Source organism: Diadema setosum, chromosome 8 (genome assembly GCF_964275005.1).
Source record: "Diadema setosum chromosome 8, eeDiaSeto1, whole genome shotgun sequence".
Taxonomy (NCBI): domain Eukaryota; kingdom Metazoa; phylum Echinodermata; class Echinoidea; order Diadematoida; family Diadematidae; genus Diadema; species Diadema setosum.
The window spans coordinates 20,422,623-20,447,638 of record NC_092692.1 but is presented as its reverse complement, the minus strand read 5'-3'; the positions used below and the strand labels follow the sequence as shown (position 1 = coordinate 20,447,638).

At 39.9% G+C, this 25,016-nt stretch overlaps 2 protein-coding genes across 2 annotated transcripts in view; one reads left to right on the top strand and one right to left on the bottom strand.

Annotated features, from left to right (window-relative positions):
• Positions 1-1,337, bottom strand: part of LOC140231932 (uncharacterized) — a 101,059-nt gene extending 99,722 nt beyond the window's left edge. The window contains exon 1 of the mRNA XM_072312079.1: positions 1,212-1,337. The gene's annotated coding sequence lies outside the window, so the exon portion shown is untranslated. The remainder of the gene's footprint in view (positions 1-1,211) is intronic.
• Positions 1,338-6,503: 5,166 nt separating this feature from the next.
• LOC140231670 (heparan sulfate glucosamine 3-O-sulfotransferase 6-like) overlaps positions 6,504-25,016 on the top strand; it is a 74,425-nt gene continuing 55,912 nt past the window's right edge. The window contains exons 1-3 of the mRNA XM_072311825.1: positions 6,504-6,950; positions 9,788-10,179; positions 21,712-21,878. Of these exons, the coding sequence (XP_072167926.1) occupies positions 9,826-10,179; positions 21,712-21,878 (521 nt within the window). The 5' untranslated portion in view covers positions 6,504-6,950; positions 9,788-9,825. The remainder of the gene's footprint in view (positions 6,951-9,787; positions 10,180-21,711; positions 21,879-25,016) is intronic.

The following is a 25,016-nucleotide window of genomic DNA, read 5'->3' as shown; positions in this document are numbered from 1 at the left end:
ACAGTCACCTTAAACATTGACTGGTGTTTTATTAACCCGTTGAGGACGGACTGATTTTGCTACAACACGCATTTCCCATAGACACCTGCCCGAGTATACTCGGGACTCGTCCTCAACGGGTTAACTATCAAATATCACAATATACACTATCTTCTACAACATGATTTCTGATTAAATCTGAGAGTTTGCACTAACAACCCCTAGAATGCATTAAAATGGACATAGACTGACAGTGCACGCATTTCAGCTGTATTTTTATGTAAAAATATTTGCCGATATGACCTCATATTACTTCTGCTCAAGTAACATCATTAATATTATATCATATATCATTCATTTCATGCTGTTACAGTTGAGTCTATTACCAACATGGTTTGTCAGTGTATATTCCTCAGCTGTGAATGTGATAACATGATTAAACCATTAAAAAAAATGCAGTACTACTAGCTGCAGTTATTTTCCTGCTATCAATTTGCTGTTTCCTTCTTTCATTCTCTCCTCCCCCCCCCCCCCCCCTCTCTCTCTAAAGAAGAAGTTTGCCCTTTTGATCCAAGTTGAAATGAATACATGATATGTGCACAAAAAATATATTAAGTAAATCGTTCATATCTTTGCTGGCATGGCATTATACAAGTTTCTATTAAAATTGTTGACTTGACATCTTTAGGTGTGATGTTGTACTTCATAACAATACATTTAGTATTATGTGGCACAATATTTTGTGAGCATGTCAGCGGACATAACCTGTCGAAAGAAAGTGGTGGACACGCATAGTATATAGTAGGCCTAGAAAAGCTTAAACCCGAGGCCTACCTTAAATTATTTGCTATTAAAACACAAACTAGTTAAAGAAAATGTATTCTGGCATTCCATTGTAATCACTGAACTAGTCTTTGTTTTTCATTTCAGACAGAAGAAAATTTCACCAGAGATTTTGTTCAAATGCCCTGGCCCCTAGTGCAGTTATTATAAATAAATTATTTTATACAAATAGCTCTTTTTTTTATTGTGATGAAGCCTAAATTGCCTTGCATCCTATTTTACAACCACGCATGATAGGTATTTGGTTAGTATTTAGTAAGTGGAGTGAAAGGCGAGCAGCCTCAGGCCATACAATGAGGAAGAAAGCTAGAACATTGAAACTTGACAGGGAATCTTGTTTTGTTAATAACACTGTACTGTACGTATTTAATTTAGAACGACGGGCCTACCTCACGATGGGCTGAAAGTACGTAGCGTAGACACTGCACCGTACAGAGAGCACACGGGGGAACGGCGCGGCCGCTTGGACCTTGCGGTTGCTCGCTACAGCCGACGCGACGGTATGTCCTCCAAACTCTACCCAGCTCCAGTCTTGTGGCGTTGTCTTGTGTTCCAGTTCAGTGATGATCGTCACAATCTATTTGCATTTCAACAATATCTACTTCTTACTAGTATACGATGTAATGAGAAATACCTTATCTGAGTCATCAAGTTGTACATTCTTTACCTCGTCACTTGCACTGCGATGGCTTATAATATTGAAAACATGCAACTAGATGAGACGTCGATCTTTGTACCGTTACGTTCTGTAAACGGAGACGATTACACTCGGACCAATCTCACGATTCTCAGCAAGTGGACGCTGCACTCTTGCTCACATGTTCTGGGTCTCATTTCATAGAAAAGCATGCACTGTGATAGTAGTTCCTGTTAGATATCTACTTCTCGTAGCAACAACCAATCAGGAAGGGATTCTTGTCATTGCCAAGACACTTGAGCAGCAAAAGTTGCCGTTGTAGTAACTTTTTATGAAATTGAATCCTGCTGATACCCCCAGATGGCAGCACACAATTCCTGGTGCTGATACATACGATGTAATTCAATGTACCGCACAGCTTGGACACAAAATTCGCAACCGCACGGACGTCGCCTAAGATACGGCGTCAGTGCGTGGGATCCGCATCCCGGGATCCACCGATCGTAAACGAGTTATAGTACTAGTACTGCACTGTCGACCACGAGATGCTACGCTGGGTTTTTCCCATGAACGTCATGACAGGTGGAACGTCGGTGGCGCTCGTCTAAAAAAGCACAGGTGGTGATTAAAAAAAAAAAAAATCTCTTTGGAAGTAGAGCTACGCAGAAGGCAACTCCCTGACTCCTCCTCCTCCATCACCCCCTTTGGAAAGCGCACGCTGTGATAGGTCTAAAGTTTGCGGAGGAGCGTACCAGAATGCAATGCGGCCATTACGTGTCTCCGTTATCGAGGTGACGTAAACTCGATGGCAGTTGTGTAGCTGTTGCTGAACTAAATTCATCAGCGCTTACTGGCTATAAAGGTTACAAAGAGTTGTAGGGCAAATTCCATCCTGAAATTATGTTATGTGATATTTGAAAGCTTGCATGCGGTGATGTAAATGAGGAAGAGTTGTTTATGGTAACACCATGTGTAGGCCTATGTAGGATTGCAACGTGTGCATTGTTTTCCCGATATTATGATTATCTTTATAAAAATTATATATTTTGTATTATGTTTCACGATCTGTACTTTTTTAATTGTTGAATAGCATGAATGGCAAATGCATACTTTGTATTATGTATTACTTGTTGCTGATGGAAATAAAAGTTGAATTTGATGGAAAAATAAAGATTAATATCTGAACATCCAGATTTTGTCCTTTTGCTCAACATTTCATGTAAACTTCGATACAAATCCTTCTCTTCATCATGATCATCACTTTTTTTTAATACAGTCTGTCTTTAATTTACATCTTTGTTCATGATCGTAATATTGTATTTATGATATTTACTTGACATCGTTGTTATGATCATTTTACTGTTTTTGTGATGATAATTATACATATTCAGTTTTATCACTATGTGTGAGCCACATATAGATGTTTTTAATATTAAACTCAAAATAAGTACAAGTAATGTACTTTCTAATGAACTTCAGACAAGTTTAATTTGATTTTCTTTTTGCTTTTGTTTTGGAAATGATAAATGAACTATTGAATAAAAAAAAATGTTCCTTTTATGAACCTATTTGCCCATCATGCAAATTTGAATATTCGGAATAAGATGATGACAGGTTGAGATGAATTTGAATAGCCATTGCAGAAATATTTATACCATTCAGTGAATTAGTATACAAATAGAGAATGGTCACAAGTGCAATGGTACGAGATTTCGCACGAGGTGAAGGATAGAGGCGCTCTATTCAACGAGGCGAAGCCGAGTTGAATAGTGCGCCTCATCTTTCACCGAGTGCAAAATCTCGTTCCATTACACGAGTAAAAACCATACATTATTTGTTTTATACAATGTCCAAGTAGATCTTTGTTATTTGGTTGGAGAATTGTTGGGTAGGTCTAAGTAGGCCTAGAAGTCTATATATATATGCAAAAATGAAGCCATACTTACATGTGGATCCACTGCGATTCTCATTCTGGCTTGTGCAATCATTGTAGATACAGGTCACAGCTAGCGGTCGTACACCAGCACTACGTAGGCCTACGTATGCGCATGCATGTACCGCACACGTACACTGCGCTAGCTGCATGCGATCCTCAAATATGCAACACACAGCACATGCAGTACCGTACAATTTCTCGAACCGTGGAATAGAACGAAAAAATCGAACCAAGTTGCACGCAAAAATAGAACCAAAATTGCACGGCGCGTTGAATGGAGTACTTATTGAATATCACGTCACCAACAATCCTCCAATCAAATTACAAGGATCTACTTGGACGTTGTATAAAATGCGCAAATGCAAATTTGGTTTCCACATTAGGTAATTTGAACAAAACGATTTTGAGCAATGATATTTCAATGCCTAAGCGTATTTTTTTAAAACGAAAATGAATGCTTCTAATATGAGAAATTTAATAACAAAACAGTGAAATTGTTGGCCAGGAAAATCTATAATGATAGAAATGTGCGACATCAACATCAAACATTTTTTAACTACTCGTTTGTATGATAATGATGATATAGTACAATGTATCATGATTATGTACTAAGTATGGATGTGTATGTGATGAATGTATGTATTTGTGTATAGTACTTACATGTAGTAGCCTTTTAGTTCAAGTTCAAGTTCAAGTTGATTTATTTCACTTCCGACAAACAAATAATAAGAAATACAAAGAAACGCTCATATACACAGACGTCATGAAATCAGTACCACAATGCGATGAACAGAATAACATTGTAAAAGAGATACAGGTAAATTATCAACAGAGATACAAATAACTGTTACGTCACTGTGGTAAATGCATAAACAATATTGCTGGAAATGGAGGGGACTGCTAAAAAGCAGAGCTTGTAGAATGCAGTCCCCTCTATCCTGTCCTCCTCTATGATAATGATGTCCAGATGTTAATAAAATTTGATTTGCTGTGTTCAAAATGACAACCTGCATTGTATTCTCCTATTTTGATGCATATCTTCTCAGTATCTATATACTAATAAGAAGGACAATAAATGGGGTGCTGTTCATTATTCCGAAGGTTCGCTATTCCGAAGGTTCGTTATTCCGAAGGGTCGTTAATCCGAAACACGCAAATTCCCTATACCTAGAGGCTCATTAATCCGAAAATGAAAAAGGGTTCGTTAATCCGAAAATTTGTGGCGTTATTCCGAAGGTTCGTTACTCCGAAGATTGGTTAATCCGAAAATGAAATTCGGAACAATGCACCTTCGGAATAACGAATCTTAGGAATAAAGAGCCTTCGGAATAACGAACCTTTGGAATAATGAGCTGTAACCCAATAAATGACACAGCAAATAAATAGAAGATGCTGGTGATGATTGCATCACTGTAGCATGTCTTCAATTGTGTATATTTTATCTAGCCGAAATTCAATCAATGCTCGTCAGAGATTAAAGCCACCTAGGTTGAAAAAAAAAAAATAGGAGAAGGAACAAAAAAGAGCTGAAGGAAGAGCTTGGTAAGGACAATGAAAACTTTATCTTTGCATAATCATTGTGATGTTCTCTTATCAAGGCATAGCGCAAGTGAAAAAGAAACTTTGTGGATGTCTAAAATGTTCATTCTTAATTAACTGTACAATTGATATCACAATTTTGCTTACATTTTGGCTAAATTTCACTTTTCATTTGCATTGTCCACATGTAATAGATTAAAGAGAATGAACGCTCAACACAAACTTTCGCTCAAAGTCTTATCGATGGTGGCAGTCGAATGTCATTGTTCTCATACCAAATGGTAGTGGCTGCTGAAAGAAATTGATCGGAGGAATAGATTAAAAAAAAAAAAAAAAAAAAAAAAACCTGCCTACAATATTTTGCTATTTCAGCTATGAGGAAGAATTCTTATATTTCCTTTTTCTTTTAATTTACAGAGTCCTGGATGTAGAAATAAAAAAAATATCATCTGAAAGTCGGTATCATTTGCATACCTTCTTATTTTTTTCTGTCAAATAATGGAATAAATTTTGACTGGAAAAAACAGCAACCCTGAATTGAATTGTGAATCGACCTTTTTGTCTTCATAACTAACACACGTGCGTCTTGTCGGGTGCGGACAAAGTTGAGTCCGAGTTAAAGAGACCGGACTTGAGAAACTCTGTAGCGCCATCCTCTACACCACGAATTGAATTCTACTTTCCAGACGCTCAGCAGATGCGCGCAGGCTCCAGCACATACACAGAACGATATCTGTGCTCCAGTACAGGCACCTAATGTAGCTAGCTTGTCACAGCAGGTACTAGTAACAGGTACAACGGTACGAATACGTTCTCGTAGGCTGTGTTGGAGCTGTGTGTAGGTCCCAAAGAGATTATACCTATAGAGTAAGTAGTCGCCATACGCGTGCGTACAAATAGTGCGTCCACAATTGAAGAGGGAGCGCACACTCAGCTCCTGGCACTGGATCTAAGTCTACGTTCAAGTCATATCTTCTCATATCATATCTGGAATTATATGTTATTCTTCATTACACATTTTCATTTCCAGAATCACAATGTGGTTAATTGTTTAAATATTAGTTTCTACGATGATATCATATCATTTGAACCATTTGGTAGAGTCCAGACCTTTTTGTTATTCCCAAAATAAACAGTGGGAACTTGGGTGTAGACTAGACAGTACTTGAGCATTATGACGTTTGTTTCGCGTACATTCCCACTCACGCCATAAAATCAAACAACATCAGCACCATTATGACGCTTCGACATGACCATTGTGACGTCACAATAAAACAACGCAAGGTCACTGCGCCGAATATTGAAAGTCGAGCGCATTACACAGTGCGCTGCCACCTACTGATTAATAACTGTACAGGATCCGTGCAATGGCGGCTCCCACAACGCAAAATGGCAGCTCCCTCGCGCGGCTGCCTCCCCACTGGACTACGCCCTCTTGTGGTATAATCTCTTTGGTAGGTCCCTTGCTTGCCTTGACGTACGTGTACGTTCTATGGGCATTGTGTGTGTGATCGCGAGTAAACAAGCGAGGCCCGGGAGATCGTGATAGCGAGGCTTGGCTGCACCGTCAATATACCGGGAAATTATCTTGAAAGTACCGTTGTGGAGAGGATTAGAATGCAGATAAATTGTGCATTGGATGTGGACATATACTGGTCAATGTCATCACCCTGTCGTCGCAAGTAGAATTTAGCAGGCAATGCTAAAGGAGACTGTCATGCTCACCTAACTAAGCTCCTACCAGCGAACGGTTCAGAGGTGGTTGAACGGGCCCGTTTCGGATTTCCCCCCTGACCCGTCGGCACCCGTAGCTAGCCGGCTGGGGGCTTGTTATAGTCTATCAGATACGGACCTTTCCGTATGTCAGCCATAGCCAGACGACAGCCGCTTGCCGCATACACCTCGGAATGTTGCAAGCAGGGACAGTGCATTGGGCAGTGCAGTGCTAGATAACATCGAGTGAATGATCTGGGGTCACCTTCTCATAATAGGAGGTGTAATTTATGAAGTGGGCATGTAAGTACCTGTACCGAATAGATACTATACATTGTAGAACCCTGCAGTGCTGCACGTTCATGATTGATACGGTATTCAATGTACAGATGTAAGAATTGATAGGTCTACAAGATTCAGAAGTTTATTTTAATGTTACCATATTATAGTAATACCAATAGCCAAATTGTCTTACTCTTAATAGTAATCAACATCAAAATAGTCTATATCGCTAACTTAATTAAATTTAAAGTTAACTCAAGTTTACAAAATGCGCAAAAACATGCATCAAATTGCACCATGTACAACATCAAAATGCAAAAAGTTCTCTCCGTGACATGTAGAATGTGTATTGTCGTGATGCCAGGGGAATGGCCTTCAAGTAATCAGTAGCCTGAGTAGGATCCTATGTGTGATTTATAAGTAAACACACTGTTACATGTGGGCAGGTGGTACCATAACTGCGACCACTGTGTGTTGGGGCTGCGCATTGTAGCAGATATGATCATGACAGGCGAAGTATAGTGCCTAAATATCAATATGAAATCGCAAAAATTCTGTAACATGAATACTTACAGGTGAAGTTATAATGTTGAAGACTGACTGCTTTCAACTTTTGGTCCTGCCAATATTCCATTTCTGCTCGAATTGATGAGTTAAATACGACTCGGTCGAAAGGAACTTGGGAGAACGACATCTTATACAGTCAATGGATTTGAAACTTGTGCGCATGCGCTGGCCATCAATTCATCTGTACAGCTGTAGCTTTATGGCAAGGCCGTATCATACTGTTGTGGCAAACCCTCTCGCTGTATATTGCGTTGCTTTCTGGGTGGGTACGCGCGCGCAGACTTGTCAGAAGGCTAAAAGCATTGCCACTCCGCCCAGCACATGAATATTTACGTGCGCAGTGTACTGCATGCTGATTTCGAAAATGGTGAATGGGATGGGGAGCTAGGAGATGGACCTGTAAAAAAAACGTTTTTTCAAGATCATTGGACCAGTGTGAACAAGAACAAGGTGAACGTATGGTAGGAATTAGATAAGAATCTTATGTATACTATAAAAGTAAGTTTTTTTCTAGTGAAATTTGAAACTTACGGAGGCGCGAAAATCTGTGACAGACTGTGTATGTTTTTCAAGCTTACCGATATAGCACTCTATTGACTCAGGACGCTCCCACAGTGTGTAACTGTGTACACGGAGCGTCCCGGGGTTAGTGGTACCAGTAAGTTAGGGTTTGGTTTTTACCTCTTGAATAAACTGATACAAACAAACAATTATAAACAACAACAAATAAACAGAAACCATATACACACTAATAAACAGTGATAAACAGAAACAAAAAGGTAATTTTGCTGTGCTCTGTGTGCTGTGGCTTGGTCTACTACAGGGCAGGCCTACTACATGTACTAGCAATTAGTATTTTACCACTGTCATAACTGCGACCAGCCCCAGTGGCAATGCTCCCACGGTATAACTGTGTACGAGGTTGTGTATGCCAGATCCAACTCCAGACCAATAAAGCTGCTTCTCATTTAGTTGGTCGGCCCCTCACAACAGACAGTCATCTTCCATTCACTCTGCTGTGCAGACTTACTTACCACACGACAGCAAGTAGGAAACACTAGAATTTCCCTTTTTCCGTTATAGTCATAAGGGATCACAAAAATTGGCATACATACATACCTACCTATATACTGAAGGAACCAGTCAAGCTCACCAATGACAATGTCATGATTATATTCTTTGTATACCGTTTTGTTTGCTTTATCTGGTATTAATACGGCCTTCAAACTCTGCTCGCTGTAGCCCTGTACAAACCACTGAACTTGCTTGTGCTCAAATAGATCGCACAGTCTGCACAGCAGAGTAAATGAAAGTTAACAACAGGCCACGGAACAATAGGCAGATTTGTCGGTCTAGTTACATACGTATGCAGTTTTTACAAGGGAACCTTCTTTTAAATGTCTTGGCTTCTATGGAGGCATGCATACATCTACTTTGGTCTCCTTTCTTCAGAGCTTGGTCTTTTCTCTTTGTATTGTAGGTCTATGCAGTCTAGTGTATTGTCTTGTGTTGAGACTTGCATGAAGTTTCCCTGCCCAGCTTGGCTTTTATATTCCCTCCCAGACGGTACCGTACATACAGTGTCAGACTGTAGTAGAATGCAATGTGCTGCAGTGTGCCAGGTCTGAAACTGTCACATACCAGGATGGTATTGTGATTGAATGTGACGAAATGGCTACCATACACCCTGGCTTGCTGCATTTTACCATTATACTTCCATTCCACAGGTATTTTTTTCTCATCGGTCACTCACTGGAAGCAAAGATTGTTGCTTCTGGCCACCCACCAAAGTGTATCGGATCACATCCTGTTGAATCCGTCTTGGTTGGTCGAGTATTGTGTGAGTGTCAGACATATTGCGTGTGATCCTCATTGGATGATCTTGCCTCATCGGATCACCGTCCGACACGTCTTGACACTGACCTCATGGTCGCCTATGCTTACAAGTCGGATTCGTCAGACTGTGGTCCGATACACTGCGGTGGGTGGCCGGAAGCATTCACCCCAACTTCCGCTAAGTGACCAATGAGAGAAAATCTCTGTGGAATGGGGATATAACAAAACGTTGCAGAATGCATGAAAACTTGAAAGGACTGTAAGATCCTTGGTAATACATTTTTTTTTTGTGGTAGTATCACATCCGTAATTGCCCTAATTGCTCATATTTTTTATGATCTATACGATCTTACTCTATATGTCATGTTCGTTTTGATGCACATGCTTCAAATATAAATCTGAACTGATGATCACACCGTCATCTATTTCACATGATCTCATCTTTATCCCCACAGCTGGTTCCTGTGAATGAGGTGTCTCCACAAATAAAACAATGAGAGAGGTTCGGACATTTTGCTGGCGGTTCCGTCGCCGGATCCTGGCTGCTGTTGCAATCTGCTCCATTGCATACTTTGCCATATCCGTCAACATGACCAAGCACTCACCAGCCGACTCTGATGTTCAGGGCCTGAATGTGGACTCGTTCCCAAGAGGAGGGGGTGCCGGGGATGAAGCAGGGGCCGGTGGGATGGATGGTGAGGCGGGAGACCAGCGCAAAGATTCCTCCAGGAAGATCCACCGCATCCCCCTCCCAGAGGAGGGAATGAAAGGCGAGAAGAGCCAGAAGGTTGGGGAGCAGGGCCGCTCTAACAGTGATGCTATCAGTGACAATCATCAACAGAGCGAGGTGAGGGTTGTTGATTATTATTTTATTACTAGTAGTAGTATGATTTAATAATTCGGCACGTGCAAGAGACATACATTGTAGATGAATAATCAAACAACGAATGAACAAACAAAACAAGTGCAGCACAAGAGTAGAACAGGTCAGGCTTCCTTTGATGTGCTGCCATATTCAGTAAAGTTGCCAGGCTGGAAAAAATCACTAGGGCCCCTGGACCTTTCCAACCAACTTAAGGAAGCATGTCACCGGTCAGGAATACACTATATGGCCCAAATTCATGCATCTGGTAAATCCAATACACTGTGCATGGTTTGAATTTAGTCTATGGACTAAAACAAGTTCGAGCATCCATTGTTGGATGTGTTGGTATGCGTGATCTGTCATGGAAGATCATGGAAGATTGAAGATCAGCCCACATTTATTGCATACTGGTGCGAAATATCCTGAGACCAGGAAATGTGATTTCAATGACTCCAATGGGATATCAACTAGAAGCAAAAGATCCCTGACATGTGAAATTTTTCCATGAACCCTTTTTGTCAGTATTAAGGACAGACATTTTTTTTTTTTTTTTTTAAAGTGATTCAGCAACCTGTGGTATTCAGCAGCAGAAAAGGTATCATTGAACGTTGCAAAACCATTAGAGGTAGGATTTCCCTAATGATCCTAATCCGGCTTTGATTGTGGTTACTTTGCACCAGGCATGCAGTAGAGAATGCCTCGTAATGAGGTTTAATTGATTTGAAATGATCTCAAGGATCAGTCATGAGCCTTGTCTTGATAGATAGACAATAGTGCCTTTTCTACGCCTCCCAATTATCCCTTTCCCCCTCTCCTCTCAGGGGTAATAATCCCTTTGCATTGCCTGGGGATTCATTACGCACTTGAATGGGCCCCCTTTCACAGCCTAATGGGATCTCCATTGCAGAATATAAGCCTATCATTACACTGTCAAGGATATTATTGTATTCATTGAAACAGGTAAGGACCTCCAGTGCCCGGAGAGAATGGAATTATTGATTGAGACTCTCCCTCACTCCTATGATATATTGAAGCTGCTTGTGGTTCAAGTTTTTGGCATTGAGGTGCACAGTACTTAAGTAGAAATTCTTGAATATTTTGACACTGTAGGATCAACCATCTTGATGCTGTATCTTGTATATTTGGTAAACACTTAAAAAAGGACAAAGCTATCCTATTTATTGTATGCAGTAAATTTAATACTCTTAAATAAAAAACATTTCAGAATATTGAAGTGTTTGAATAAAGTGGTAGGCACCTACAGTTGTATATTACTAGAAAAAAAAAATCCAACATAATTCACAGAATTGAATAGAAAAATTGGTTGTTTTATCTTACTTTACCATTTACATTTTTGTATTTTTTGAAGAGTGTAATTGGCAAATTTAATTGCTTAGTAGGGAATATGCCAGAAAATGTTTTGATTTCAAAACTGTAATACAAGGCTTTGCATGAGTGAAATTCTTTAAGATCAGACCAGTTTTGAAGAAGTATGACAATTCGAAATTAGCATATCAATTATCATCAGATGATATTTCCCTTTCATGATCAATCTTGTAGTGTTTGTGAGGTTTTGTTTAGGAAGGTCATTGTGTTTATGCTGCCAAAGATGTAAGCCTACATGCTTAAAAAAAAAAGCCTGAACAGGAAGACAAATAAGTGTCTGTGAGCCATTGAATATGATAACACTATTAGCTTCTACATTATTAATCATTATGACTAGTCTTCATCACATTTCCTAATTGCTTCAGATATTGTAGTGATCTGTGAATTACACGTTGGTTGTGAAGGGTTGTAAATGAAAACGAATGACACTGCAAATTAAAGGTTGGTCCATTCTTGCCCCTTAAAGGTATTAGCCCACATTTGTAAACCTGCAGCAGTTGGTCTCATAGTTAGCATGGAGTTTGGGTATGATTGCAGTAACACCTGTGCAAAATTTCGTTCCAATTAGTCCATTACTTTCATAAAAATAAATGAAAATGCACCTTAATCCGTATGCATGCGTATAACGCTCGCTAGCTCCGGTCCACGTACGTGTTACATGTACAATGTACGTACATAGCTATAGAGTAAAATATCCCGTTTGCGGCAGTTTAAGCATTGTTAAGGGTTTTTCCAACTTGTAAACAAATCAGGCAAATTATTTTCAACCATTTCATATATCATAGACAAGATTATTAATTAACGCAACTGTTTTCATAAAAGAAATTTACCAATGACCAACGCAGTTTTCATGATTTACCAGGGCAAAACCCGGCACAATTTTCGCCGATAAGGGCGATATGCGACGTAGTATTTCTGCTTGCGGCACGATGTACAATCCCTATGCAATACGCGCGTGCTCCGCGATCTGTAGCTGAACGCCTTCACATGTCTCGCGAACATTGCGTAAGCGCCAATTCCCATTGCGAAAGCACGTGAAAATAGCGGGCGCACATGCATTGGCCGCAAACAAGATCGCAAATCTTGCGGTGTTGTTGATGTCTTTCTCGTGTTTTTCTCATTTTTTTCGATGGTAACATCCACTTTCCGAAAAAAATGGCGGCCCACATCGGCTCGCGAAAGTTCTATTTTACGTGTGGATATGTTTTCAAAATCCATGAACATCGAGAAAATGACAAAAAATCCAGTTTCTTGGACCATTGTTTCTTAACTGTTATGTTAAGAAGTACCGAAAATTTCATTTTGGATGCGATATGTTGTCATTTAGGTGAGAAAATTTCATTTTCGTCAGAGATCGTGCCCATTTTAATGGTTGGTTTTTGTTGATTGCTAGTGTGTTAGTATATGTGTAGTGTGCATACTCAGTGCAGTGCTGTGTTTAGCGGTATATTACCGTGTATGCTCTACCTGCCGCGAACGGCTGCAAGGCCGCATACTGCCGTAGTTACTCTAGCCCGTGCTCGTAATTCGATTTTGGGTCGGGTTGACCCGGTTTGAAAATTGATTTTAAAACGATGATTTTCTCTCTTTTATCGAATGGTATAGACAAAGAGCGACAGGTGAGGTATGTTACTGTTATAACTTGTACTTGAAGTCATATTGGACCTGTTTTATGCAGTTTTGATTTTTGTGGGTTTGCAAATGTGGGCTAGTACCTTTAATGTGGAAGGAGTGGAGTCTGTCATGTAAACCAGGGAGGTGACACCTCCCTGTGTAAACACACTTGTTAGACAAATTATTTATCCTTATGGTAGTCTTCCATGGGAACTTGCTGATTGAAAAAACAAAAGCAAAACAAAACGAAACTCAAGGATGTATTCATACAAATGTGCAAAGTACCTCACAGCACTTTGCAGTGCCTTAGAGTGCCTTGCAGCAGTTTGAATGGATGGAGCAGTGATGTCATTGTGAAGGGATGCTTGGTCTTCTGTTCCTTTCTCCATAGCTTTCATTAGTAAAAGTTTTAGTCCAGCCTGAATGCCTGAAAATTCATCGAACCTCTGGTCATTAGACAAAAAACCATATTAACAGAAACTAAAAACAAACGAATACAAGCAAACAGGTTTTCTATAGAGACAGACTGCAAGGGGATCTGGGGGCATTTCATGAAGCATTTTGTCCGATATTTTTTCTGACAAGCTGTTATATTTTGCTTTTTCAGCATTATAGAATTACTAGCCGGACCCGTGGAAATCCACGGGTCTGAGGGGTTTTTTTTTTTTTTTTCTCTCATGTATATGATTTTGCACATTTTTATTGATGAAATAAAAAGAAAAGTTTTCTCATTCTTTCGTTACTTGTGCTCTCTTCTACCCATGACCACCATCCCCCCACTCACATTTTCACCCTCGCAGAACAAACAAACAAACAAACAAACAAACATTCAGGGAAAAATTACCAAAAAATGCTGATGAGATTCTCCGAAAGTTCTGCCCACAGATTCTTCCCGTCTGAACGGGGAGATACTATATTGACACTATGACTTTGATATTGATTATACCCCCTGCTCTTGCATCCATGCAGGCACCTGAGGGAATCCACGGCTGGTCTCAAGGCATCGCATTTTTTCTATTTCTTTTCCCACGTTATGAGAGAAAAATATAATTTTTTGTCTTCAGTTGCTCCCTCCTTTTTGTTTTTAATCACCAAAACTTGGTTTGATATCATAGAACCATCCATCTATCTGCTTCAGACTAAACATCATCATTATTGTTATCATATTATTATTCTTATTATGCCCCTACTGTTATATTATTATTGTGATCATTGTCATTAAGTATAAGAAATCCGTGGAAATCTACGGGTCTCAGGGCTTCGTATTCTTTCATTGATATTTCTTCAACCACGTTATGAGAGAAGAAATACACAAAGAATATTTTCGTCTTCATTTGCTCCCTCATTTCTGTTTTCATAATCAAAACTTGGGTTGATGGATCTAGAACTGCCTGTTTATCTCATTGATACTGTTTATTGTTTTTATTATCATTATAATCATTGATTATAATTATGATTATGATTATTATTATTATCATTATTATTATTTTGAGGGAGGGGAGATCATAGTCATTCGGTGTCATTATTATTTTATATAATTCATTGACATGGGGATGACTCAAGGAAATTAAGAAAAAAAGTTTATCGGTCAAGGATAGTGAATCTTTTTGTCCGTCATGTCAAGGTTACTCTCAAGGTTACTTATTTGGAATAGCTTCATTATCATTGATATTTCATTTTACCCCACGTTCACATTGGTTCCCGGGATGCGGGGACAGCCACAAGAGATCTTAACTTTTTTACGACTGACCGTTCACATTGGTATCACATCTGTCCCCGAGCTGTGGGGGCAATTGGGGCTTGGGGCGAGCTCTGCCAGGCATAGCGCATGCGCACATTTGATGACCACAGCTGGACGCTATCAATTTCGCCCCAAGGTCACTCTCCCCTCCAAATCTTGTCCCTGTACCCGACTTGCTTGGCGGGGATGGGGGGACAAGTCCCAGTGAGCGTTCGCATTATGGTTTTGGAGGAGAAAGTCCCACAGCTCGGGACTTTCCCCGTGTTGCGGGGACCAATGTGAACGCGGGGACAAACATACAATCCAGTACCTGTTTGCATCTCTTCCGCCCACTCTTAGTTATGGATCATAGCACCCCTCCCCATTCATTTGTATTGGCCTATTCTCTTATTATCATTATTTCAGTGTATTATTGTTATTGTTATGATAATTTTTATTATTACCAAGGAGGTTCTAGAGAATGGAGTCACAACCGTCTTATTTCCTTTGCTAGATGTTCGAAGCCGCCGCTCAAAAATATTTGAAGCATGTGCAAAACAGGATCTGCCATGCAGATAGGAAGACAATTGACTCGTGTCTCATTGCATTTCTCACTAGCCACTTTCAAAGGAAGATATTTCTTTGTGATGGTAATTACTTTTCGCTATCCCTTCTTATAAAAGGTAGGTGGTACAGACATGAGGATGCGCGAATAGAAATTGAGCAAAAAATGCTGAAATGAGATGAAAATTACTCGACTGGGCATATGCGGGCACTAATCCGATATATCTATCAATAAAGAATTATACTTGAAGATTATTCCATATTAGTTTCATTTGTGGAAACTAAGCGGAAAAGTGATAAACCAGCTTTCCAGGATGGTACAGTTTTAAACATTTTCACATGATACAGCTCAGATTTACAGTTTTGCGCAAATTTCTGGACAGAAATGTCTTTTGTTTTACATGCTTTATCATTAATTGAAATTTCATTTCATTTAATAAATAGATAAGCAAAATATAGCCAAAATTGTGATAACGTTCAAAATCAATCTTGAGAATGCTGAACAAGACGGCGGCAAGGAACATCGATCATCAAAGGCACAAGTGCACCTGTGGAATTCCTTTGTACATCAATAGAAATCTGACAACTGTTTGAATAATCACAACCAGTTGGAACTCCAATGTATAAAACCTCCTTGTTATTACTAACATTACAAGTGTGTAGGACTCGAATCATTGATTAAAAAAAATCGGATCACCTTAATTTGTCAGTGATGACAAATTATAATCTCTAGTTATTATTATTATTTTTATGCCTCCGCCACAAAGTGGTGCCGGAGGCATTATGTTTTCGGGTTGTCCGTCAGTCCGTACGTACGTCCGTACGTCCGTACGTGCGTACGTGCGTACGTGCGTACGTGCGTACGTGCGTACGTCCGTACGTGCGTACGTCCGTCCGCTTTCGTTTACGCGATAACTTGAGTAATATTGACTGGAATTTTACCAAACTTGGTCCAAGTATAAACTATGATGGGGCAATTATTTGATTAGATTTTGGGTGAAATCGGCCAAAGGTCAAAGGTCAAAGGTCAAGGTCAAATCATGAAATTGTATCCGTTTACGTGATAACTCAAGACTGGATCAAGCAAATTTCACCAAACTCTGTCAGAGGATGATGTATGATGGGGCAATTACTTGATTAGTTTTTTAGTGAAATCGGACAGAGGTCAAAGGTCAAAGATCAAGGTCAAATCCTAAAATTTATCTTTTTATGTGATAACTCAAAACTGGATGAAGCAGCTTTCACCAAACTTGGTCCAAGGATGATGTATGATGGGACAATTAGTTGAGTAGGTTTTAGGGACATTGGCAAGAGGTCAAAGGTCAAAAGGTCAAGGTCAAATGCTAAAAATGTTGCTATTTCCCCCGTATCTATGCAGTGCCCAAAGGTATTTTCTTGAAACTTCGTGTAGACATGTACTACTGCATAAAGATTCTCCAGAGAGATTTTCATGTCATAAGGTCAAAGGTCAAAAGGTCAAAGGTTAGGTGAAAATGTTGCAATATCACTTTTCTCGCAAATGGTTCAATGTATCTTCATGGAACTTGGTACATACGCATGTACTGACTGGCAGGGATTATCTAGGGAATTTAGGGGTCATGGGTCAGTAGTCAGGGGGTCAAAGGTCAAATTCAATCCTCAAAACTTTACTATTTCCCTCATATACTAGTATATGCAATGCTTGCATTATTAGTTTAAAAACTTAATATATACATGCATTACCTCATGGAGATCCTCTGGGAAATTTCCAGCCAGAAGGTCAAAGGTCAAAGGTTAAGGGTCAAAGGCCAGGTTTCAATGCCCCCCAAATAATCTATTTTGTACTTTAATTACACTCTTCATACCTTGGAAATTACTCAATGCATAAACTTATAAAAGGGTCCGTCAGAAGTCGAGTAAAAATTCTCAATTCCCTAAATATGTGTACCTGCACTCTTAGACAATCATAGCAAACCCAGTTCAAGGAAAGTGAACATTCAAGATATTTCTGACAAACCTGTCATTTCAATATTTTGCCAGTTACACGTATCTATGTGAAACTGTCATCACACATTGTGAAGACATTGTACTATACACCTATTTGGAGAATCATGCATTATGGCGGAGGCATCAGTCGCCATAGCGACATTTCTAGTTTGATAATGTTCCATACTCCACATTTCATATTCAGGTTTCATATTCCATTTGATTTCGAAGTAAAATATGTTTAACACAACAGTCAATTTTAGACATAATTTTACAAATGTATAAGGACATGTAATATAATGATGTGTAAATATGAGGAACCTACTAAAAAGCAATGCTTGTAGGATGTAGGTTCCAAAGAAATAATATAAGCGTTTAGTACAACATGCTAATTACGAAAGATGACGAAACACATGCGAAATTCAGTATGTCGAGATTATAATAAAATCTACGGAATGAACAAAATAGTTTATAATGTTCAAGGTAAAACTCAAGGATTCAATGCTACATATAAAATTGCAATATTGGTCAAACAAATGTAGTCAAATGTAGTCACCCGAGCGAGGCATCATTTAGGCGAGAGGAGAGAGTAGAGTCATAATATAGGGATGATCAACATAGGGAGGCGGAAATGTTCATTTGTTAAGAATTTAAAAAATCTGTTTCCCCCATTTTTCTGCTCTTGATAAAAAGCTTTTCTGAAGACAGTCCTGCGCAAACTGTCCAAAACTGCTTCACTGCACTAACATATGTAATCTTGTGCTGAGCAGGACTACCCCAGTTGTGTTTTTGTTGCTATTGTGCTGGGAGAAATACAATATTTTCGTCTTCATTTGCTCTCTTCTTTTTGTTTTTATCACCAAACCTTGGTTTGATAGATCATAGAACCACCCGTTTATCTGCTTCAGACACAGGTACATTTTATCATCATTATCATTATTGTTATTATTATTATTATGAATATCACCATTATTATTATTATTATTTCATTATTATTACCATTAATATTATATTATTATTATTATTGTTATTATTATATTACTACTATAATCTCCATTATTATTTGTGGAGGGGGAAATCATATTATAGTCATTAGGTTTAATAAGTAGGCACCTGTTGGAATCCATAGATCTCAGGGCCTCGTATTTTTTCTTTAACTCTTTTCCCACATTATGGGAGAAAGAAGAATATTTTTGTCTTCATTAGCTCCCTCTTTTTTAGCTCACCTGAGCCAAAGGCTCAAGTGAGCTATTGCGATCGCCCTTCGTCCGGCGTCCGTCGTGCGTCGTGCGTCGTGCGACGTGCGTCGTGCGTAAATTTTTACATTTTCATCTTCTTCTTGAAAACCCCAAGACCGATTTTCATCAAACTTGGCAGGTAGCATCCCTAGGGGGTTAGGAACTCAATTTCTTAAAATGGGCACCATGCCCCACCCAGGGGACCCCCAGGGGGGCCCAAACCCCCCAAAATTAAGGAATCTGTAAAAATCTTCTTCTCTAGAACCAGAAGTGATAGAGCTAAGTTAATACTATGAGTTAGTACATTGATGACTGTAGTTTCAAGTTTGTTCATGGCAAAATCAGGGGTGCCCCCCTTGGGACCCAGGGGAGGGGGTGGGGAAGGGTTCTAATGGGGCCTAAATTGTACATTTTCATCTTCTTCTTGAGAACCCCATGACCCATTTTCACCAAACTTGGCAGGTAGCATCCCTAGGGGGTTAGGAACTCAATTTGTTAAAATGGACACCATGCCCCACCCAGGGGGCCCCCAGGGGGCCAAAACGCCCCAAAATTAAGGAATCTGTAAAAATCTTCTTCTCCAGAACCAGAAGTGATAGAGCTAAGTTAATACTATGAGTTTGTACATTGATGACTGTAGTTTCAAGTTTGTTCATGGCAGAATCAGGGGTGCCCCCCTTGGGACCCAGGGGAGGGGGGTGAGGAGGGGTCCTAATGGGGCCTAAATTGTACATTTTTATCTTCTTCTAGAGAACCCCATGACCCATTTTCACCAAACTTGGCAGGTAGCATCCCTAGGGGGTTAGGATCTCAATTTCTTAAAATGGGCACCATATCCCACCCAGGGGGCCCCCAGGGGGGCCCCAAACCCCCAAAATGAAGGAATCTTTAAAAATCTTCTCTAGAATCAGAAGTTATAGAGGTAAGATAATACTATGAGTGAGTACATTAATGACTGTATTTTCAAGTTTGTTCATAGGAGATCAAGGGGTGCCCCTCTTGGGGGCGGGGGGGGGGGGGGGGGGGTTGGTTTGGAAGGTCCAAATGGGGACCTGAATTGTACATTTTCATCTTCTTCCTGAAAACCTCATGATGTATTTTCGTCAAACTTGGCAGGTAGCATCCCTAGGGGGTCAGGATCTCAATATATAAAAATGGGCACCATGCCCCACCCAGAGGGCCCCAGGGGGCCCCAATCCCCCCAAATTAAAGAATCTTTAAAAATTTGGGCCCTTATTGTACAGTTTCATCTTCTACTTGAGAATGCCTGGTCAAATTTTGGTAGAGCTGTGAATAATTTAGATTAGTGACTGCGTGAAAGGTGAACTTGCAATACTCAGGTGAGCGCTAGACTCGCGGGTCTCTTGTTTATTTTTATCACCAAAACTTGGTGTGATGGACCATAGAACAACCATTTTATTTCCACTTGGAAATTCAACAACAACAACAAAAAAAAAAGCGGTAGGCAAAGCGAGGGTTTCCCCTACGTCCGCTCATCTTATGAATATTCATGTTTACAGCAGCTCTGCAGTAAACAAATGGACAGCGGCACGTGTAATCTGATATGGAAGGATACGATCGGCAAGGACAAAATTTAAGTGGATATTTAGCCGTCCTAAACAGTCTGAGTACAATGATACCTGATTTGAGAGTAAACTAAATGACGTATCTGAGCTGCATAGTATCCTGCAGTTGTGCAAAATACAATAAAATAACAGCATTCGTTGTTTTCATTACGGCACGCCAATGCCAATGGCGAACGTCACTGTACGTAAATGCCCTTGTATGTCCGCGCCGTGTATTATACCATATAAGAGTCCATATCACGCGCAGATAGTGTTTCGTGTAACCATCGTTAATACATACACAGGCGCAGGCCACACACTGGCATACCGTAGCCACCCAAGAGTACATAGTGTGCGTGCATGCGTGTCCGCCGGAAGAAGTCAGAGATTTCGCTGCACCCATCATCTTTAGTATCCCACTGTCTCTGCATGCTAAAAGATGCGCTATCGAGAAAGTAGGAGTCCAGCGCAGGATCGGTGAATATTAAAACGCTTGGCTCTTTCGTCACACACAAAAATGCATTATGCATCTATCTAATTAATTTTTCTTTTTCGTCCTCGACGTCGACACGGAGGCGGAGAGGGGACGAAACCTGCGCCATTCGATGCAGGATACTCTCCTGCGGCTGACGGCACCGGTCGCAGCTGCCCGGAGCCGACTGCTCGGGAGGAGATAGACAATCCGGCAATGCCGGAATAAAACAGGAAATACATAAGGCCGCGACAACAACAACAACTTCGCGTATTATATATATAGACACAGTTGAAATTGGTTATTACAGTTTTATTTCTTTCAGTTCTTATGCATAGTGTGAGCCTACAATTTGGAACAATGATCGACAGTTTTGCAAGCATGGAAGAATCATGCTTTGGTTTTAAGCCAAATTTTTGAATGTCAGTCTGCCTGTACTATTTTGTGCACTACACACATGGAGTTGATATGCTGGATTCACACTGTGTGAATATGAGACAATCTTGTCCTTTCCCTTGCAGTTATGAATTTTGCAGTATTGTTTGACATGTATGACCTGTGTGTGTGTGTGTGTGCGTTTGTGTGTGTGGGTGGGTGGGTGTGTGTGAACATAAAGGAAAGTCTGTCACTAGAGCGCTGTGATTGGTATTGCCAGCAATTGGTGACTTTCTGCTGTGATTGATGGAGAGACTGATGGTTCTGTGGAGAAATTCAAGTCTGTAGGGTTCAGAGGTCATCAGTAGATGGACAAAAGTCAAAACTGTGTAAGGTCTTTATGGATTCAGAATGACTAGGAAAACAGAAAGAACCAGAATGTTTTTGCAGATAGTCTCACAGCTAAAGGACATTTATGGTACCTCTACAATGAAAATCAAGCCATGCATGTTTGTCCATAACCCATGCAATTCTTCCAGAGATTAGTGATAGCAAGAAGGCTTCCTTGCATGTTTAAAAACTGAGATCTGCTTTACTGTGTTTGTTCCTGAACAGGCAAGCAAGCCGAGCAAGAAGTTTCCCCAAGCCATCATCATAGGTGTGAAGAAGGGGGGCACCAGAGCTCTCCTTGATTTCATCTCGCTGCATCCAAATGTGGTGGTTGCGAAGAAGGAGGTGCACTTCTTCGACCGCTACTTCGAAAATGGTCTCGACTGGTACAGGTAAGGAGAGGGACGGGGCTTTCGATACCCTTATTTTTGGGAGTGTCTGTGAAAATAGTGTTACTCGATCCTTCCTTTCTTATGATGAGGTAGCAAAAACAGCTGCTGAAAACTGCACATAGACCTACATTATGTGAAGGTGTTTGTTAATGTGCGTGTTTGTTAATGTGCGTCCGTAAGTGTGCTTGTATCTGTGTATTACTCTTGTCTGTTTTTTTGTTTTTGTTTTTGTTTTTGTTTTTTTGTTTTTTTGGTTTTTTGGGTTTTTTTGGGGGGGGTTTTTTTGCTACCGCTTAGGGAAATTTGTTGTTGTTGTTGGTTTTTTTTTGCATTTTTTTTCTTGATGAGGGGACTGCATTCTACAAGCTCTGCTTTTTAGCAGTCCCCTCCATTTCCAGCAATATCGTTTATGCATTTACCACAGTGACGTAACAGATATTTGTATCTCTGTTGATAATTTACCTATATTTTTCTTACAATGTTATTCTGTTCATCGCATTGTGGTACTGATTTCATGACGTCTGTGTATATGAGTGTTTCTTTGTATTTCTTATTTGTTTGTTGGAAGTGAAATAAAATCAACTTGTCAAGGTAGTGAGCCAGTGGAGTATCATAGAGAGCTCGAAAATGACTTGTCTCTGACAAAGATGGTGCAAGGATCAAAAGTTTAGCCCCCTTTTGACTCTATCTTGAAGTCATGCATGCAAGTGGTGACTAAACAGTGATTATACATTAGCTTACATTCAAGCAGGCATAGTCTCCAATACAATTATAGTTTCTGTTCTCTTAGCAGGCTCTTTCAGTTGATGAAATATGGCAGTAAAAACTGCATTTTAGTCAGTAGTCATTGATAATGATAAACTTTACATATCTGGTTATTTCAGTTCTTTTTGTCAGGGTGAGCATTCTTTAGCAGTGCTAGAGAAACTCTTTAGTGTAGATCTACAGGTGTCATGGTCAGGAGTACTATGGCTTACGCTGTGACTACTTCCCCATAGCTAATTAATGTGTTCTGCTAGCTGACAAGAGTGTGAGCTGGGTCTGTGTAAAGTGTTGCCCCTTCTCCCCTCCCCTCCCCCTCCCCCTCCCCCCCCCCCCCCAGGTGAATAATGCACTTTTTATTGATGCATATTCGGTGAAGACTCTTTAGTCCCCCATTGCTAATGGTGCTCATAAGTCATAGTTCTGGCATTGATCAGAAGGTGCAGAATTCATGTTAAGTGCTATGCTTTGTATCTGCACTGTGCAGGCATGCTTTAGTGAGACGTGCCATGCCATTCAGTGTGTCCTTGTGAAAGATACATGCCCTCACATATTTGTACTTTTTTTTTTGGGGGGGGGGGGTGGGGGTGTGGAGTCAACAATAATGCAGTTGTCTTCTTTCAGATGCATCCTCCATGCCTGTAGTAGCCCACTTGCAATGAACATTAGCGCTACATTTTAACATTACTGGGAATCATGCTACAGTTTGTAGCAGGGTCTGGCATGATCCACAAGTTTTCGTATGACTGGTTTATAGAGACACATGTGTGCGGAAGTCTTGATTTTCCAGATGTTTATAAATCTCATTCAGATCTGTAATAATGCGCCTGAATTTTCAGTTTCAAAAAGTGATGCGAAGAAAAGATGTGGTACACACACACTACAACTTACCATAATGTAATGTTGATAGATTCTTACAATGCTGTAGCAATTATTTGTTGAGCCTTGCGGTCAGACTACATTTTTGTAAAGTATGAGTGAGTAATGAGGTGCGATTAGTAGCTTTGAAATATCACCCCAGCGCCATGCTGGTGGGAAGGTATTTCACATCTGATGCTAATTTTTATGAATATGGGGACTAGGGGATACTCGGACAAAGATGCCAGGCGGGAAAAATCTTGAGGGTTTTTTTTTTTCCAATAAGGAAGATTCAATAAAGATAGACTGAACTATGCATTACTGTTTGATGTTTCAACTACAATGATACAATAGAGCAGTCTCATGAGTGCCTTGTTTTCCAAAATGATATCATTAGCATGATTGACACAATACCCTAGATAAAATGATTTTTGTGTGTTTGTTTAAAAACCATGAAAAACCTTTTTCTGAAAATTTGCTGCAGTGAATAGATGGGTGGGGGAGGATTTATGCCCATATGATATCACTGAAATGGTCTGATATTCAAATTAACAAACACCATCTCACCACCACCACCACCAACAACAACACATACAAACAGTGCCAAAAACTGATATTAAACATAATGCCCATATGACAGAGACAAAGGGCCAAGACTTTCAGCAAGCCCACTGTCACAAATGTAGGATTCTGCAAGGCGCACAGGATGCACTTGTGTGATTACATCCGGATCAGGTTTAGATACTTATGTGAATTAGGTTTTCGGTTTGCTATCGTACCTCTAAACAGAGCAATCTTGATACCACTATAATGCTTGAAACTGAGTAATGATGGCTCGCACTAATACCAAAAGGTGTCTGTTTTTTTTTTTCTCTCTCTCTGTCTCTTGTGAAATGCATTTGAAAATAATGTATACCCCTAAATCTTGGAAATTGCCTTCATGGTGAATGAAACCGATTTAAGGGCAAGATGACTCACAGACAGACAGAACAAGGGACCCCATGAACAACCCGTCATGTAGCCATTGTACCAGAAATCTTGTCAGCCAATAAAATATGGAATCAATCTGGGAGATTGAAAGCAAGTCAATCCGCACCTGGTAATGACATGTCTACGCCAAAGTGATTAGTATGGAGGGATCGGGGCATTGAGGCTGAGAATTGCCTGCTGAAATCTGATTAGCATTTTGACCGTGAACTCTACACCTTTCCTATTTACCCTCAAAGGAGAAAAAAAAAAATCGATCAAATGTTGTGATGCATCTTTCTTGATGCGTTTTCCGCAAAAAAAAAAAAAAAAATCACCACCAAAGCTGGATTGTAAAAGAAGATTAAAGCCCTAGTCTATATTTGCTAGCAGAATTTAACAACAACAACATCGACAAAGAGAATTAGATTTGTCGTAGAATCTGAGTGGATTCCTCAAGGCATTATTTCCAGACTTTATAAATTTAAAAGTGTTAAATGTAGAAACTGAACATTTTGAAGACTTTGTAAAAATGAGCATTTATGCTTAATT